Source organism: Theropithecus gelada, chromosome 8, assembly GCF_003255815.1.
Source record: "Theropithecus gelada isolate Dixy chromosome 8, Tgel_1.0, whole genome shotgun sequence".
NCBI lineage: Eukaryota > Metazoa > Chordata > Mammalia > Primates > Cercopithecidae > Theropithecus > Theropithecus gelada.
In genome coordinates, this window is record NC_037676.1 from 93,321,897 (window position 1) to 93,342,414 (window position 20,518).

General features: G+C 37.1%; 1 protein-coding gene across 1 annotated transcript in view; it reads left to right on the forward strand.

The window, feature by feature from the left end:
* NECAB1 (N-terminal EF-hand calcium binding protein 1) overlaps positions 1-20,518 on the forward strand; it is a 172,887-nt gene that overhangs the window by 139,410 nt on the left and 12,959 nt on the right. The window contains exons 7-10 of the mRNA XM_025393724.1: positions 1,763-1,884; positions 4,749-4,825; positions 10,789-10,842; positions 17,266-17,378. Coding sequence (XP_025249509.1) covers positions 1,763-1,884; positions 4,749-4,825; positions 10,789-10,842; positions 17,266-17,378 — 366 coding nt within the window. The remainder of the gene's footprint in view (positions 1-1,762; positions 1,885-4,748; positions 4,826-10,788; positions 10,843-17,265; positions 17,379-20,518) is intronic.

A 20,518-nucleotide genomic window follows, 5' to 3' on the forward strand; every position in this document is an offset into this window, starting at 1 on the left:
CAAAGCACACAAAAGAGGTCTTGGAAATTATGATTGCAAAAATTACATTCTCTGAAGAAGGTTGAAATATAAAAGTGTGAGGAAATCTCCACAAAGAGGTGAAATATAAGAAATAAGGAAACTAGAGTCTCAGTCCAAGAGGTCTACTGTTTGTAAAATAGCAATTCTGGAAAGAGAACAAAGCAGAAAAATTACCAAAGGAAGAATTTAAGAAAAATAGTCAGAATTGGATATATGTGTCCAGTTTGATAGAACAGACCAAGAGCTCATTATAATGCTAATAAAAGTCAAACACAAAACACACCATTATGAAGTTTCACAATACTGGAAACAAAGACAAGTATCTAAAAACTCCCAGAGAGAAAAACCAGGCCATATGCAAATAATCAAGAAAACACTAGATTTTTCACTAGTGACTCTGGGAGATAGAACACAATGCAGCAAATTTTTCAAAACAATTGGCAGTCTAGAAATCTGTATTCCATAAAACCATCAAAGTAAGGAAGATGTTTATTCATGCAATGTTTCAAGAATTTTACCTTTCATTATGCACATTTCTTATGAAGCAATTAGGGGATATTTTCCACCAAAACAAAGGAGTCAACTAAGAAAAAAATGAAATCTAGTAAAAGGGGGATCAGAGGTCATCCAACACAGGAGAAAGGCTAAAGGAATCTTCCCTAGCTGATAGATAATGAAGATTTTTGGATGACTACATTAATCTTAGATCTGTCTTAAACACAGAAGGATTATATCTTACACAGAAGGGATTATATCTCCTATAAAGAAATCTTGTTGGAGGCAGCTTAAGTATTACATCCTTACAGATTTATCATAGACACTCTCTTTTTCATATATTAAGTGCATATTAATATAATAAACTATTCCCAAGTTTGCCTCATAGACCAAGATGTTTGTTGAAGATCAAGCTACCATATTCACATTCCAACCAGGAAAGAAGATTAAGGAAAGACAAAAGGGCTCCCTTCTAGCTGAATCTGTACTTTTAAGCAGCCTTCATGTAAATTTCTTACAACATTTCCATTTGTATATCATTGGCCTGAGCTTTTCATATTGTGAAGTTTTATAAAGCCTAAAACTAAAAATTATAGACATACCAATTAAGCGTGTTATATACTGATAATTTAGGAGGTGTTTACTTTCATATCAGTATATAACATATACTGTATATAGTATATAACATATACTGCATATAATATATATTTTAATATATACTACTTTCATATCATAACATATACTGATATGAAAGTAAACACATGCTAAAAAGTGTTGCCCTTTTGAAAGAGGAGTGGGGATATGGGGGTGAAAGGAGGGAGCTCCTGTTTGTTGAAATAAGATTTATAGAATCATTTGACTCCTAAAAATGTATGGATGTATAGCTTTGATCCAAAAAATTAAAAACTGAAAAAACTCCATAAGTGTTTTCAAACTAAACAAAATACAATAGCTGCATACACGTTTTTCCATTGAAGGTTGACCAACAAAGCAAAAAAGCCTGCCTTAAATTACAGTTTTTACTCAGAATTTTAAGAATAGAGAAAGCTCCGAATTCTCTTTCTTATGTTCACATACTGTAGTACCAAATTATGTTGGTTTCTAGAGCGTTTACAAGCAGTCATTCTCATAAGTTTTCATTCCACTGCACTAGAAAACCTTTGTGACTGACGCATGAAGATCTGTTCCCTGAGGGAAGAGACTGAAGCACTAACGTTAAGGTTAAATGTTATCTCTGTTGATTAAGGCAAGGGCCAGCCAAGCCAGAAGTCCTGTCAATTCAATGGCCTGGAAAACGATCAAGCCGCCGAATCCAGAGACACAACAGCTTCTCCCCAAACAGCCCTCAGTTTAATGTCAGCGGTCCAGGTAACATACCCTTCATTTGTTTCTCTTTGTCAAAGTCAGTTTATCTTGTGTTTTCCAATTGATTATTTTAACAAACAACAGATAAGACAATAGTAATGGAACACTTTCCTTATACCAAGTAAGTTTGAGACGGAAGCAGTGAAGGGTGTAGGGTATGAAGAACTGGGGTGGTGAGCCTAAAATCAGCACGGTCAGAATCCTAGCAGTTGTTCCTGGAAAGCACACAGAGATGGTGAACAGGGAAGGCAGCAGTTCCATCAGCTAGCATCTAAAAGACTTGACGTCTATAAGAACTCCCCATCGGCCGGGCGCGGTGGCTCACGCCTGTAATCCCAGCACTTTGGGAGGCCGAGGCGGGCGGATCACAAGGTCAGGAGATCGAGACCACGGTGAAACCCCGTCTCTACTAAAAATACAAAAAATTAGCCGGGCGCGGTTGTGGGCGCCTGTAGTCCCAGCTACTCGGGAGGCTGAGGCAGGAGAATGGCGTGAACCCGGGAGGCCGAGCTTGCAGTGAGCCGAGATCGCGCCACTGCACTCCAGCCTGGGCGACAGAGCGAGACTCTGTCTCAAAAAAAAAAAAAAAAAAAAAAAAAGAACTCCCCATCATCTTGAAATAAAGAGGCTCTATCGTAATATGCTCTAGATCTCCAAGCCTCCCTAAGCATATCCTAAGTTCATTTGGGGAAAGGATCCTTGTTTTCATGATAGGATTAGTCATAGCTGGTATTTTTGAAGTTTGTAATGTGATGTAAGATTTACTGGGCTAAACCATACTCGTAATTGTTAGGTTATTAAATTTTAACTGTGTCACTTATAACCATTTTTAAATCAGTTTGAAATATGCAAACTCATGTTGCTAAATATTGGAGTAATTTTTATAAAGCATGCATATATACATGTACATATGTCACTTGAACATGTCATTTTAACACAAATGAGTCTTTAAATATCTAATATTCAGAAAATCAAGGTATAACCTATATTTTATATTTTCACCAGCTGTACTTGAACAATTTCAGAGTATTTTCATGAATAAAGCCTTATTTTATCTTGACACCTGATAAAATAGATGTTAATGTCCCTATTTCTCCATTTCACAGGTAAGGAAACAAGCCTGGGAAGTTAAATGATTTGTCCAAGGTCATATGGAATATTAGTCCATTTTTATTGTGAAGCAACCTTAAAATCTTGATGGTTACACTCATAGATACTTGTTTTTCTCTCTCATGAGTCTATGGTTGGTGATTTGGGCAATTTCAGTTGGATGTGGTTCCAGGCTGTATGTAGGTTGAGATTGGCCCCACTCTTCATGTAGCCTCCTTCTGGAATAAGCAGCAACTGGAGCATTTTCTTTTCCTAGTGGGTGTCAGAAGCACATGCAGCCAGCCCAAAATTATACATGCATATTGAAAACCATTGTTTTATGTACTGTGTGCATCTTGTCTGCTATTTCTCCACTGGCCAAACAAGTCACATGTCAAGCACAGTAACAATGGGGAAGGGAAATGTGCTTCATCCACTATAACAGGAGATACTGCAAAGTTGTGGTGCAAGGGTATATACAGATACTTCTATAACAGGAAAAAAGTGAAGAATTGGGAAAAATAATACGATCTACCATATGCAACTAGAAAATGACAATGCTAAGCTCTGGAAGTAACATATAGATTGTTCTTTCCATTTTAACCTTTAGAAAATAGTCCAAAATATCTTTCCTTGGGCCTTTGATGTGACAGCCACCTTAAATTATTTTGGGAATAACCCAGATTAGAAATATTGTATTAGAATTTTAAAACATATAAATTTTATTAATATATTTATAATATTTTCTCCAATCAGCCCCTTTCTTTTTTCTCTCTCTCTCTCCTTTTTTTTTGTAGCCACTTCTTTGTGGCAACACCAATGCTCATTTTTACATCATAATTTGGTGGGTTTTGAAAGGTGCTACCTCCAAGAAGGCAGGTGGAGAAGTAAATTCTGATGACATCACTCTCCCTTTATAATTTAGTTCTTGTCTTTATTGTATTCAAAGCTAACACAAGGCTTTATAGTCTTGAATTCAATCACATTCTTATTTCAAGAAATATTAAACAATACTACTTCAGCAAATGCCTATGAAAACATTTTTATTAAGCTACAATCAGTATACACAAATATGCCAGGATGTTTGTGCACGGGCTTAGATCATAACTCTTCCCTTTGCATAATAATGTTGATAAAAACAATAATAGTAGAAGAACTTCTATAATGTTTAACTTGGTACTAGATACACACACACACACACACTCCATACCTATAAATACATATGTATGTTTATATCATATATATGAATATAGATCAACAGGCTCCAGTCTTTACTCTTAACCACTATGCCATGATTATAGAGCCCATGTATGTATACTCAAGTTAGTTCCTGGGAAAGGAGACACCAGCTATCTTGCCTTTATGCTTCTTTTTGATCGTAGCAATTTACACCTTGCTATGGTCAGGGATATGATTTCACTGGCTCTTGCCACTGCCCTACAAGTAAGTTTAGAATTGTTGATTGATGCTTTCCTTTTTGCAAAAGAAAACAAACTACATCATGGGGTTTTGTAAATGGCTCAGCAGGATCTTTTCTTTGAATATCAAAGGCCAGATAGGCAATTACATAAAAAACAGACCTGTGGAAGTGAACCCCTGGGATGCATGGATCTATGGAAATCAATACCTTAGAAAGCACTCATGAATACATTTAAAAAATGACCTGTCAGTGACACTGCATCCTTCCTTCAGGGTTGAAGGAAAGCTCTGATATAACCAAGTATTTCTTCTCTGTCTAAAGTTTAACATATTGCCCTCATGATTCTCCCTGGCCCCAGGCTTATTAGAAGAAGACAACCAGTGGATGATCCAGATAAATAGACTCCAGAAATTAATTGATAGACTGGAAAAGAAGGTAGGTGCTTTCTTTTCTTTATTCTCTCTTCCACTCTTCAAGATATTCTTACCCAGTATTCCTCATTGCTTTATATCCATGATTGCCCCATAGATAGAATAACAGCCAGGATCCCAATGATTCTATGAATGGTTGCTTGGTAGTTATTTAAGGTTTTTGTTGTTGTTGTTAAATACAGAAGCTTACATTAATTCTTCCCCTACCTCCCACTCCCAATTATATTTAAAATAGGATGTGGAGTTGAGAGTTAAATAAACCTACTGCACTGCCTGGCTCTTACATTTTCAAATGAACTAGGTGACAGTGTGCTTGAATGATGCTAATGACAGCTCTTAGGGATAAGATGGTTGAAGTCTTGAGAATCTTTCAAATTAATTCAGGAAAATGGCAATGCTATCTACTAAAAGATGAGATTCCACACTCAACTTCTGGAAAGTAGCACATTAACCGATGGTTTTGCTATTAAAACTATCTAGGCAAGCAAGTTAGAATGTGATGAAGAGTTCTTTAGAACTATATTTTATGTTCTTAGTTATTGTATTTTTATTAATTTAGTTAGTACCAAGTAGTCCTGTTATTGTAGTGATATTCTCCTTAAACATCTTTGATGGGAGAGACAACTTTTGTCAATCAGTAAGAAAAAAATGTGTTTTCTGCACATGTCAGGCACCAAGTGAGAAACATTTATGTTTGTGTCAGCACTGACTTTGAAGAAAACAATTGTCTACTAATAAAACTAAGCTGTTCTCCTAAAAAGAGAGAGCGAGAGAGATAACACACTTTTTAAAAATTATATGGTAGCACAGAGTGGGATTCATAGTTCATGGTCAGTAAGTATTTTAATGACTGACCGAGACATGCTAAAGGAATGGATCAGATGTTAAAATCTATCCATGCTCACCTGATGGGTTGATCACTGTGACCTGGGGTGCTCAGGAAGGACTTCGTGTGGCAGGAAGAGTTCAAGTGCGGCCTTAAAAATGGTGACTTAATTTAAAATTTTATTGCAAACAACATAAATTATTTCTCTAATAAAAAAGAGTTTTCTGGAAGAATATGGAAGTTCTCATAGAATCAACAGATAGTCCAGAGGTCTGAATTTGGAAAAGTCAGAAGACAAGATAACCCTAGAGATCTAAATAGCAAGAAATACTCAACAGTCTCTGAAGTTACCTCCACTGGAATAAATGAGTTCCTACCATTTCCAGTCTGCTGGCCTTCTGTTCAAAATTCCACTTCCCAGAAGGAAGAATCTGGTTGGTCATGGCAGGGTTGCATTGCTGGCCTCCTGGATAGGGGAGGGGGAAAAGTCTTGATAACAATCCCAGAGCACAGTATAGAGAGAAGAAGAGATAGTTCAATGAAAAGAAAATGTATTGTCATTAAAGTTGGAATAAACTCTGATCAGCTAACAAACAAAACAAGGAAACTAATATTTGCTATGGAGAAGTAAAATTTCAGTAGAGGGCAACTGGAAAGGGCATTCAGGTAAGGTGATGGCATGAGCAAGGTTCAGTAGATTGGCCTGGTTGAGAGTCTTTCATGTAGGGAAGTAGTAACAAATAAGGTTGTATGGACAAAAGAGGGCCAGATTATGGATAGCCTCAAATAACAGTCTAAGGAATTTGGACTTGGAAACAACAGAAGGCATTTATTATTTTTTAACAGGTAAGTGAAAAACAAAACAAAACAAAACAAAATAAAAATCCTTTAGATTGGAAATTGGGCAGCAATACGCAAAGTGAATGAAAACAAATGCAAAATGAGTTAAAACAAGAAAAATGAGGCTCAGAGACATCAGAGCCAGCTCAGAAAATGGCATTGAAGAACAGGTTTGTGCAACTGAACCCAGTGAAGTCAGGTATGATAAGAGATGGGCCTATATTAAGCTAATGAGTGAGAAGAAAATGGCAGATTTGAAACACTTGAAGTGAAATTAACAGCACTATTGAACCGGTTAAGGACAGGAGGAGCTCAAATAAGAATCTAAGGATTGGAGCCTGTGTTTCTGAAACAATTATACCATTAACAGAAAAGGAAGAGACACATGAGAGATAATTTGCGAGGTAAGGTGAGAAGGTGAACCAGTGTTTTCGATGTGTGAATTTCAAGGTACAACGGAACACTCAGGCAGAAATACCTAGTTAGATGTTAGTAGGAGAGAAGTCAGGCCAACAGGTTAAGGTCTCTAGACTTACTCCACAAAGATGAACCCTCAAGTCCTGAGGATGGGTAAGGTCTCTGAAAAGGAGATTCTGTGCAAGAGCCAAGTTAAGGGGAAACAACCCTGTAGAGTTCTTGTCCCTCTGCCATGGTGCCTTTATTTGTTAAATGTGTATTGAGCACTTACTGGAGCAAATACCTAAACGACTAGCTTGCTGCAAATCAACTTTCCTCCTTTCTTATTTTATTGATATGTGAGCTGAAACTAAAAAGATTTGTAGGAAAAATAGTGGCTATGGAAATTAGTTTTCCAATATTGGAAGATCAAATCCAGGACCTCTATTTGAAAACTAAAGCTTGTTAAAACATAAGGATTCAGTTGCTAAATAAGTCCAGATTCATTTAAAGAATACAGATACCTCCTTTTAACGTTTTGAAATTTTGGACAAAACTATCTTTATTTGGTATCTGAAATTTTTATAGTTATTTTTAAAGGAATGGCCCAAACTTATTTCATACCTTTTTTTCTAACTTTAAATCAAAGTATTGTCACATTTCTTTTTTTCCTAGACTTTTTTCTCCCTCCCTTCCTATAAAAGGGTTTCATTTTGAGGACAGTATCTAAGAGGTTTGCTAAAAGTACAATGTGATGGTTTTCAGCATGGGGCTCCAGCTGTGTGGAGCTCAGTGTGAGCTGTCTTAATGAATGGAGAAGCAGTGCAAGTTCAGTTTTCTTCTACAACTTATTCTGTACTGTGCTGATTAGGTTTTTAGAGAAAAACTACCCAATTGCCAAACAGTGGCTGAGTACATGTCATTTCACAGCTGAGTACCTTGTTTCCTGTAGTTGTTAACATTAATTTTGATCTTCCCATTAAAAGGAAGTATACCTGCAGTAGAACATATGTTATCTTTTCTCTGCATTAAGTATTTATGATAAATTCTTCCTGCACTGGAACCAAGCCCTATTCTATGCATGTAGGGGAATATAACACTTAGCAATTTCTATAAATAGGTTTCTTCAGGTATTCCTTATATCCATTTCAGCCTCAATGAGAATTTATGGGGATATACTGAGGTTATGTCTTGTGTTTTGCTTGATCCCTGTAGAAAACACCTTTAATGGTTGGGCACAGTGGCTCATGCCTGTAATCCCAGCACTTTGGGAAGCTGAGGCAAATTGGTCACCTGAGGTCAGGAGTTCAAGACCAGCCTGGCCAACATGGCGAAACCCCATTTCTACTAAAACTACAAAAATTAGCCAGGCGTGGTGGCGTGCGCCTGTAATCCCAGCTACTTTGGAGGCTGAGGCAGCAGAATTGCTTGAACCCAGGGGGTGGAAGTGGCAGTGAGCCGAGATCGTGCCACTTCACTCCAGCCTGAGTCAAAGAGTAAAACTCCGTCTCAAAAAAATAAAATAAAATAAACAAAAGTAAAAACAAAACCAAAAACCCCACCTTTAATGTTAAACAAAATAACAAGGACAACAATAAAAGCTCTTCATTCTTCATTAAGTTCTTAGTGTATCATCAGATCACAGGACATTCTCACTTGAAAGGATGTAATTCAGGATGTCACACTCATACAACTTGTTTTAAGTTTTTCATACCTTAGATCAGGAAAGGTAGAACTGAAAATTGTACCTTAGTTAGTGTCAGGGAAATAGTGGTCAAGGAGATTACTAGGTTACAAGTTTCTATCTGTGGGGTACTTTTTAGTTTTCAATTCACATCTATATACATTACATATAATTTTGCCTTCATGGAAAAGCTATGATTTAGACAGGGCATTTATTCAGCCTTTCATTTATTCAACATTTATTGAGTACCTCCTGTGTGTCAGGTACTATTCCAGCAGTGGAAATACAGCAATGATGAAAAGAATATCCTTGGTCTTTGAAGAGACAGACAAAAAAAGAAAACACACACACACAACAAATCCATGAAACAAGATAATATCAGATAATGGTGCTATAAAGAAAAGGTAGAGCAATATAATACAGATAGGGGGTTGAAAACTCCAAATGATGGTCTGGAAGGTCTCTCTAATAAGGTGATATTCAAGTTGAGATGTGAAAGACAAGAAGAAGCCAGTTATGTAAAGATTTAGGGATAGAGAATTTACAGCAAAGAAGGAAAAGTGGATCCCACAGAAGTTAAATACCTTGCTGAAAGTTCCACCACAAAAGAACAGCACAGCTAGAGCAACATAGCTCTATCATTAACAGGCATATATTATTTCAGATAGTCTGGATTTCTACAGATTTTTCAATTTACTTCTTATCTATTTGAAGGAGTTATTCTACATAATCCTCGTTGGAAACAATGCTAGGAGAGCCATTCACAGAATGAAGTTCTCAGAGATGAAGCACTTGGTTTCACTGGGGACATTAGCAATATTCATTGGTCATCACAGAAGACATTAAGGTCTTAATTCTCAAAAGAAGATATACAAAGGGCCAACAAACATATGAAAAAATGCTCAACATCACCAGTGATCAGGGAAATGTAAATCAAAACCACAATGTGATACTACCTTACTCCTGCAAGAAAGGCCATAATCAAAAAAATAAAAATAAAAAATAGATGCTGGCATGGATGTGGTGAACAGGGAACACTTCTACACTGCTGGTGAGAATGTAAACAAGTACAACCACTATGGAAAATAGTGTGGAGATTCCTTAAAGAACTAGAACTAGAACTACCATTTGATCCAGCAATCCCACTACTGGGTATCTACCTGGAGGAAAATAAGTCATTATACAAAAAGGATACTTGCACACACATGTTTATAGCAGCACAATTTTCAATTGCAAAAATGTGGAACCAACCCAAATGCCCGTCAATCAATGAGTGGATAAAGAAATTATGGTATATATATATATGATGGAATACTACTTAGCCATAAAAAGGAATGAATTAGTGGCATTTGTAGCAACCTGGATGGGACTGGAGAATATTATTCCAAGTGAAATAACTCAGGAATAGACAACCAAACATTCTATGTTCTCACTCATAAGTGGGAGCTAAGCTATGAGGATGCAAAGGCATAAGAATGACACAGTAGACTTTGAGGACTCAGGAGAAAAGGGTGGGAGGGGGATGAGGGATAAAAGACTACAAATTGGGTTCAGTACATACTGCTCAGGTGATTGGTGCACAAAAATCTCACAAATCACCACTCAAGAACTTACCTGTACAACCAAATACCACCTGTTCCCCAAAAACCTATGGAAATAAAAAACTTTTTTAAAGACTTCAAAATCTTTACAGGAGTTCTTCACTTTTAGCAAATATCAATTGTATTTTCATTTACTCTTTAATTCACTTTCTATTTAATAAAGAAAAATTAACACTAGGGTATAAATGTGTTGTAACAATAGACTAATGTTTATAATGATGTCCCAAGAAATGTAGAAATGTGGTAATACTCATTCATAGCAAAATAAAGCAGACTGTTAGGCTTAGTCATTCTGTTTCTTTTTCTTTTGTTTACTTTCCTATCCTTTTCCTCTCTGTTTTTACGTACCTCTCTCTTCCACTTTGCTCTCTAATGGCATCCAGGAAGTAAATTTAAAGCAATACTTTGAACACGTCTAAAACAGCTTACAATTGATAAATGAGTACAAAGGGTCTTTATTGGAACAGCTTAGTTTTTAAAAATCTGTATTATTTCATCTTTCAGATAATGAGGTTCTTTTGGTTCAATGTTAGCCACGAGAGAACTATGATTTGAATATATGGCATTTTTTTAAATGATGTAATTTTTTTCTTTTCTGCCATTTCTTCCTCTTATTGAAGGATCTCAAACTTGAACCACTGGAAGAAGAAATTAATGAAGGGAATACTAAATCTGTAAGTATTTTTATCAGGTAAAAATGTTATCAACATGTTCTTTAAAAACATAATTTAATTTCTTCAAAAATTAGTTATCTCAATGAAAAATTTAAAAACTAGTCATATTTCATTTTATATGGTTAAGTCGTGTTATTTCTACATTATGATTTGTATAAACCTAATACCTACTTCACAGTTTTTGTGAAAGTACCTGGCATGTAATAGGTGCAAAATGAAAATTTTATACGTGTATTAATCAATGAGTTATTGAATAATTGAAGGAATATGACTGGCAGAGAAGGGCAACATTTAAGTTGCATCATAAACACATTTTGTAAATCCTGCTGTGATGTGCACTGGATATACCTGAGCTGAAACCTGGTTCTGTTCATTATTATATTTCCAGCATTTAGCCTAGGGCCAGGCACACTGAAAATGCTCAGAAATAATTTTTCAAAGAATAAATTGATGTTTAGAGAAAAGGGAGCATTTGTATCCCTAGGGATAAGATGTCCATCCAGAGGGGCAGCGCTTTTTGGAAACAGAAGAAAAATGGACAAAGCGATCCTAAAAAGTACATTAAGATGCAACAAAAAGAAGTTAGCAAATAACTAAAAGCAGTACCTACCAAGCTTTATTGTTTACTTTATGTTGAGGCAAACATGCATAGTACATTTTGTTTCAGGAAGTTGGATGTTTACATTTACATTTAGTGAAAATTTGGATTTTAAAATCTTGGGTAACTAGGAGAAAAATCATTTTTTAATACCTTAGATGTATTATATACTTTATAGAAGTCAAAGGATTGTTCACGCATTTATATGAAACCAAGATAGGAAATAACCTTTCATCTCTGAATTGTGCACAAGCACTGACTACATGATAGAAGAAGGTGAGACCCATCTGTGTGTAAGGCTCCTGCCCATCTGTCCAAACTCATAATCCAAAGGGATTCTTCAGAGTAAACTTTGTGGGAGTCTCAGAAAAGTTTAATCATGGCTGCTACTGTTAGAATCCTATAGTTATGAATACTTTCCCCCGATAAGTTAGATCTGTCATTGCATGTCTAGTGCTTTTATCCCTCCAGAGACAGGGATGTAGTCTGTGTTAATTCATCAAGACCCCAACATTTTAAAATGGTAGGCTTTCATGGGAAAGTGAGAGGAGTGGGTCTTAAGCGTATATACATACTAAGAATAGCGGGTTTGCATAGTCCCGGAGGCTCAGGAATTGTTAACCTTGTGATCATGCATCTGTTATCTTCTCACAGGTGTGCATTAGAGGAAAAACTATACTCCAGACAAAGGAAAAACAAATATAACTTTTCTAATGTTGTGAGAGATAATTGTCTATTCTTAAATAATTTTCTAATGTGAGATTATTTTCTCTCTATAGCTATGAGGAAGAAAATTTGTCTAAGGATTGTTTGTGAAAGGAGGCAGCTATTCCATTTGCAGGTCCCTGAGCAGCCAAAGCCAAGGCCAACTTTAAAAGATCAACACACACAACATTACTAATTCAGTAGTGCATAGAAGTACTTTAAACAAATAAGACTTAAGAAGGTTGTTCAGCTCTCAATCTTGTTTAAAAGTAGGAAAGGATATTCCCTATTTCCAGCCATATATAGAGGTATAACAATTATGCTCTTTGGGAATATACATATAGTAAAGATTTGAATTGGTTTGTTTTTTCAGAAGTAACAATAAGATATTTGTCATTAAAAGTTGTATTTTTTTATTAATGGTAGTAAGTGCATTACTATAAATTCCTGTAAAACCTCCTATATTCAGAATGACCAAAAGCATTTTTCACTGTTATTTCATAGCTAGTGCTCTAGTGCTCATAATTCTATCCTACCATGTGTTAAATGATTTATCCTGATGCCCAAAACCAGTTTTAGAATTCGTTGAGTAGTGAGGTATTTTTCCTTTTCCATTAGTGAATGCATGAGAACTTGGAAAAATAAATTCTACGACAGAAAGCAAAGAATAAATTTGTATTACACTTGGTTTTTGCAATGCTGATCTTTACTGATCCTTTGCTATGTGCCAAGTGTTGTATTAAACACACACATAACTCAGTTAATCCTCACAATAGCCAAATAAGGTAGTACTATCCTCAGACTCATTTTATCAATGAAGAAATTAAGGTTTAAAGGAATTTACCTACCATAGCTGAAACCCTGCAGTTCAACCCCAGACCTATGCTCATCACCATGCTCTAACATTTTCAGCCCTAGTGTTTAGTGGATATCTAGCCTGTAAAGTAGAACTGCTCTTTGCTAGGGAGGTTGTGGATGAATGGATTATTGTTTTATGAGATTCCCTACTGTGAGAGCAGAGCAGATTGTCTGGCAGGCTTGTTTAAGCACACAGCAAAAGTCCTGAACCCTAGCAACTGCCATCTCTAGTTTTCTGGGCAATGAGCCATTACATAATGAGGAGTCCAGGATGTGATTTCTTTTTTTAAGTCCATTTTTTTTTCTCAGCCTAGAGTAAAAGATGTAACACTTATTTAGTACCTGTCATGGAAAGGATCCTTATACACACTATTCTATTTAGTCCTCCCAAAATTTTGTGATATAAGTACCACTATTCTAATTTTACGTATCAGAAGACAAACTGAGAAAGAATTAAGTAACTTGTTAAAGGCCACATAGGAAAAGTGAAGCTAATTCTTTTTACTTTGTATGCCTGCTCTTGAAGGAGAAAGAAGAAAAGAAAAAGAGGACAGGATGGTGGAGACGGATGAAAGAGCACCTAACAATTGTGCAGTGCTGTTGGGTTTCCAGGGTCACCTCAAAGCCTTTCCTGGAATAAATAGTTTATTAAGGGAATTCTAAGATTAGTCAATGGCTAAAAGCAAAAGCATCTTTAATGTGTTTGTTCCACAAATAACTTGATCACCAACTATGTTCCAGGCCTGAAGAGAGGGTCTGGAAATAGGTGAATATTATAGGCTAGAAAACAAACTAGAAGGAAAGTATACAGAATCTACAATAAAATATGATGCGGATTATCATAGGAAGGTACAGATTTGCACAGTAAGGGGACACAACTCAATTTAGGAGACCAAGGAATACTTCCAAAATGACATAATATTTAAGATGAAATCATGAAAACTAAATAGAAGTTTTTTTAAAAATAATACTGATATATCTCTTACTATATCGAATGATTCTAACACTGCCCTGAAAGAACACTAAAGTGCTAAATAAAAATATTTAAATGTTCCAAATGATTGATAACAAGCATATTATAAAGATGTGCCTGTATGGCACTTCTTACCAAAAGAGTACTGAGTAAGATGATCATTTTCCAGATATTTTCTTAATTCAAAGGTTTTTAAAAATCATGATAATTTTAAACATTTGAGCACATTCATGTGCTTTTCAAAAACTCAGATTTTTCTTCAGCACATTGTTGTTGTAATACACTAAAATAGCTTATCATACAATGAGTCCACAAACCTAGTATCTTTTTCTGCCTCTCTACACTCATATAAAACTGATGGATAACGTCTTGTGAAGTCATTCCATTCTGCCATTCCTAAGGGTTCAGGGGCTATTGTCAAGTAATATAACAGGGACTATCAAAATATAAGTCTTGTTTTACAATGGCTGTTAAGAGTCAGTGAGAGCGTACAAGAAAGGCTATGGTATCTCTGAAGACATATTTGAAACACAACTGTAAATGTAGTAAATAGAACCAAGTAACCTGAAAAAATAAGTTGTACTTAAAACATGTCTCTGTGTCCCAAGACTAAAAAAGATGACATTTCTTGAAATGTTCCAAGAAATCAAAGGCTGATGCAACATAATCTAATGTCACTGGCAAATACTATCCTATGAACTGAGACTGGCCTTTCATACTTACACAGCACTATTTAGTCCAAGATATTCCAAATATCCAGCCATACTTTCACTGTAACAAAATTCCTATAAGGTAAATGATATACTACTACTCCTATAATAGAGAAACAAAAATGTAGCACCATGAAAGAATATTCAGCCATGACGGAGTGCTCTGAGCTAACTATATCTTGGGATCCCACAGTTTAGTAAGCTTTCAGGTTGTGTATTTGACACAAGAGACACATAGATATATTAACAAGATAGTAGGACTCCTGTTCCACCTCTCCCAAACCCCACATCCTACAATTTGTCTCGGCCTAGCCAGAACAGAAAATTTAAGTGTTTTCTTTGGATTTCAGAAAATCTACTTTAAATAACTACTATTTAAAATGCTCCACTTGTCAGAATAGTCATCAAACTATCAAACTTAGGCAGATTATATGGGGCTCTTTAAATGGATTTCTTTGTGTAACTATCTTAGGAAAGGAGGGGGAAAAGATGCCTCTGGTTTGGGTTGCAAAGTTGGACATTACAACCCCATCTAGGAAGCCAAGAGCTCAATTTTTCCAACTCATACATCAATGTACATAAGTGAATGAATCAGTTAGCTATTGCTACATAATAATGCACCCCAAAACTCAGTGGCTTAACACAATAACCACAATTTTGCACGTAGGCAATTTAGGCTGTGTCTTATGGTCTCACATGGGCTCCTTGTATCTGTAGTAAGCTGTATGTTAGCTTTGCTGATCTTGGCTGAGTTTCCTCATATGTCTAGGAGCTCAGCTGTGCTCTATTATGTGGCCTTTACTCCTCTAATATAGAGGTTGGCACACTACAGCATACCTCTTGTTTTTGGTCATAAAGTTTTATTGTAACACAGCCACACTCATTGGTTATGTGTGGGCTGTGGCTGCTTTCACATGGCAATAACAGAGTTGACTAGCTGCAAAAGGAGCCATGTGGCACAGAAAGCCTAAAATACTTACTGCCCATCCATTTACAGAAAATATTTGCTGGCCTCTGCTGTAGCAGGTCTTGTTCACATGGTAATCTCAGAGATCCAAGAGAAAGAGTGGAAATCCACGGGCCTCTTAGGGCCTGAATTTGAAACTGGTTCACTGTCAGTTCTGCCACGTTTATTGGCCAGAGCAAGTTAGAAAGCCAACCCAGATCCAAGGGGAGGGAAAATAGAATCCACGTCTTGATGAGAGGAGCTAAAAAGTCAAATTAGTCAAAGGGCATGAGTTCATGGGGATAATGAAGGATTCTGGTTATTTTTACAATCCATCCCACTTGATCATGTAAAAATTGCCTTTAGACAAAAAGAATTATGATGGAATAGGTGGATGTATTTATATATCTCATTAGGAAAGCCCATGAGCTTTCCTAATTATCTGAGTCAGTAATCACAAATGTCCAACCAAGAGGTCCCTGCAAATTTTTGTGAAAATGATATATCCATCATTATTTTAGTAGAAATTAACTCTACTTAGTCATTAATATTAAAACCACATGCTTTGATTAGTACAACGAAGTAGGAATATTTGTTGAATATACTGAATACTTAACAGTCTCTACAATATCATTGGTATTCAACAAATAGTAGCTATTGACATGAAATGAGAAATCCATTGGAATAGGAAACAGTAGACCAGGGGTTTAATTCTAGCTCTCATGCTACATAGCTGGTATTATTGTGGAAGTTATTTTTCTCATATTCTAGATCATCCTTACATTGTGTTTTGTTTTTGTTTATGCACTTTTATGATTCATGCCAATCCTTACTTTGATTTGCACTTTTATACTTTCACTACCAATTCTTGAAAAGAACTAATGTTGGTATCTAAAATTCCATAAGAAGACCACAGGCAGATCTTGAGGGAAGCCTTGAAACTACAATTGCTATAATGCTAATAGGATTTGTTACAGGAAACAGTTGCCATCCAATCCAGTGTGATCCATTAAAAACAAGCACATCTGATGCCATTACCTTTTGAACAGGGCCTGTTGTAAGTAGTTAATGTGTTTGACAACCCTGTAATATTTGATGTACCTTTGGAAATGCATAAGTTACTCATTTTTTTGAAATCTGGTTGTTTGTAATGATTGTCACTTATGTCTAGTATCACAAAATATCCAAGAAATTGAAGCTGTGCAATGAACAATAGGACTTCTCTTTAAAAATTGGTAAGTGGTTATAGGGAAGTGATCCCAGCTCTGCCTGCACCATAGAGACACTTAGGGAGGTTTTAAAAATAGCAGTGCCTGGGCCCCACTCCCAGAGATTTTGATATAAATATAATTTTAAAACTTCTCGAGTCATTGAGAATCACTGCTTTTAAAGGGAAACACGTCATTGTAAAGAACACTTTGTTCAGCTTCTGGGACTAGAGGCAAGGAAAATATCTTGCCTAGATTACAGCCTTTATGCAGTTTTATACTTGGAATACTCATGGCCTTCCTTGGTCATATTTTTGGAAGAGAATCATTTGTTTTTGTGAGGAGGAATGGGATGGGCAGTAGGAGTCAGCTGAAATCGGGCTCTGTGACAGCCAACGCAGTGACCCTCACCCCTTCCTCGGCAGCACATCATGCTTGTGCAGCGGCAGATGTCTGTGATAGAAGAGGACCTGGAAGAATTCCAACTTGCTCTGAAACACTACGTGGAGAGTGCTTCCTCCCAAAGTGGATGCTTGCGGTAAGTGCTCCTACTCCTGCACCTTAGGCCTTTGGCAGCCCAGGAATGCAGTGAAGGCATTTCTCACTTTAGACAAGGCTGGGGGTCTAGAAGACAGATATTTGAGAATCCTCACATTAAGTTATAGAGCACTCCACCTGGGTGATGTCATTTGCTGCCTTTAACTGGATGTTTTATCATTAATCTTTAAACCCCGTGTCGTTTGATCATTAGGGGCACCAAGTAAAACGAAATGGAGAGAACAACTTGAATGAAGAGACTGAATTTCAAATAAGTTGAAATTCCCTTTTGCATCCAGGCAGCCCACACTCTGATTTAAAATCATCTCTGGTAGATGAGGCGCCAACTCTAGGACATCTAGCTGTGATTGCTCCCTTGGCAGCATGCCCTGTGGCCTAATGACCATTTCAGCCATTAGGAAATTGCAGGCGTCCCTGAAGTCATGATTTCAGTCCTTGGTCATTAAAAGAAAATGAAGCAGCAGCAGATCTTTTCTTTCCTCTTTTCATGGGTACCACCCAGCTCAGGCTTCGGATATCTCAAGCTACTAAAATATACTAGTCCTCATCTTCAGTTTTTTTACTCCAACTGGTTCAATAAACAGTTACTATAATAATTTTCTGGAAACAGTTATCATAGAATTCCCTTAACTGGAACCTACAGTAACTCTCTAATGAGTATCTTATCAAAGGCTAGACGTTTATCCTGACTCTATATTTAATCCTACTGACAGACCCAGAATCCATATCACTACTATTATTTGTTCTCCCTCATCTAAACACTCTGCCTTGGTGATGCACAGCTAGAATTTCTGATATAATCTGTTTGTTCCCCACTGTGCCTCAGACCTGGCTACTCTTCCTCTCAGAAATGTGCACCCAGCTGCAAGTCTCTGCCAGACCATGCACTGCCTCAAGTTCAGACTCCCGGTTCAAATTCATCTGCTTTTAGAAAACTTCTACAACTAAGTCTAACCCTACCTTATGAGTTTGCTTAAACTATATTTCATAATGCTCTTCAAATATTGCTTTGGGAAGGTTTTTATGTGTGTATGTGTGTGTACATGTGTGCATAAACAGATACTTCATGTCTCTGGGTGTTTTGCTTTTCTTCTCAGTGTTTAATTAATTTTATTCATACCCCAGCAGAATATTTCTCTAGCTAAGGAGTCTGGCTCTGGAAATAAACATGGGATTTTACTAGCTTTGTGGTTTTGAGAAAGACCCTCACTGGCTCTAAGCCTGAGTTTCCTCCTCAAGAGCCTCATGAGATGGTTGGGAAGATTGAGACAGTCCGTATGCAGTGCTCAGCACAATGCTTCCCATCCACTGAAGATGTGAGCTGAAGTCACTATTGCGTTTACTATTGTTTCCTGGTTGTCTGGGTGACTGACCTCCTCTCTAGAGTATGAGTGCAGTACCTCCTCAGTGCCACTAACAGCTCATCATCTTCCAGTAGTGTCTTTGTAACAAGAACACCGGAAATGCTGTGCTTCCATGATTATTTTTATTATTCTATGTCACACCAGACTCAGAGGGCACAAATAAAAACCCCATTTTCGTCCTTTTTACTTCAGTGACTCAAGACTTGCAAAGGTGGGAATATGTGTCGTTTTTAGAGCCCACTCATTTGAAAATAAAATTGAATATTTAAAAATGCAAAGAGGGCCGGGCGCAGTGGCTCACGCCTATAATCCCAGCACTTTGGGAGGCTGAGGCGGGCAGATCATGAAGTCAGGAGTTCAAGACCAGACTGACCGTGGTGAAACCCCGTCTCTAGTAAAAATAGAAAAATTAGCTGGACATGGTGGCATGTGCCTCAGGAGGCTGAGGCTAGAGAATTGCTTGAACCCGGGAGGCGGAGGTTACAGTGAGCTGAGATGGTGCTACTGCACCCCAGCCTGGACAACAGAGCGAGACTCCGTTTCAAAAAAATAAATAAATAAATAAAATAAAATAAAATACAGAGAGAACCTGTATATACACTGTTCACAGTGTAAACTTCCCAAAATAGAGCTCAGTAAACTCTTTTTAATGAGGATATAGAGAAGATAAAGTCTATTTCAGTGTATTACCATCTCCAGGGATTGATGGCATGTTTTATATTTATAAAAAAGGCACACAAGTTTATTTTTTAGGTTCACAAACACTACTTTAATGGGTGTTGGGAAAATGACCTCAAGCTACTAGAACAGTCCCAGGGAAAGGGAAACTAGCTGTGGGGGAGTGAGAGAGTGGATAGATTTGTGCTGTCTGCTGCAAATTCTATTCTCTCAATAACCACAATAAATTGCTCCATCAGCTCCTGCTGTGAAGTGGAGGGAAGGAGACCATCTTTTTCCTGTAAGATAGATTCTCAGCCTCTCTGTTTCCTTTGCAAGACTGGTTTGTTTCATACAGTTCTTTGTTCACTTCTTATTGTTGATTTTTCAGCTAATTTCTTTCTTTTACTGGAATTATCGAAATGTAGACTGTATCAGGTGGAATGAGCATCAGGGAATCACACCCATATGGAATATATATGGCATAGATGTTACGCCAGTGTGCCGGTCTACATGCAGTTTTTCAGTTGTACCAGTTAATCAAATTCAATTTTCTACCTGTATCAATTGATAATCAAATGCCACTGATGCCATCAGTCATGCTCCAGTGTGCCCAGCACAATTGCATAGTGCTTGGCTGAGAAAATAAAGCTCTGTGAATGTCAGAGGTTCTGTTCTCCCATGATGTTTAGCTCAGTCTCACCATGATTAGGCACAAAATACTGCCATAAAATAAAATAGATATTATTAAGGACTAAAAAGATTAGACATTTGGCACCTATTTTCTTATTTATTTATTTTTGAGACAGGATCTCGCTCTGTTGCCCAGGCTGGAGTACAGTGGCACAATCATGGCTCACTGCAGCCTCAACTTCTTGGGCTCAAGCGACCCTTCCACCTCAGCCACCAGAGTAGCTGGGGCCACAGGCATGCGCCACCATGTCTGCCTACTTTTAAAAAATTTTGTACAGATGGGATTTTGCCATGTTGCCCTGGCTGCTTTTGAACCCCCAGGCTCAAGCGATCCTCTTGCCTTGGCTTCCAAAAGTGCTGGGATTACAGGCTTGAGCCACTGTGCCTGTCCTCTTATCTTCACAGC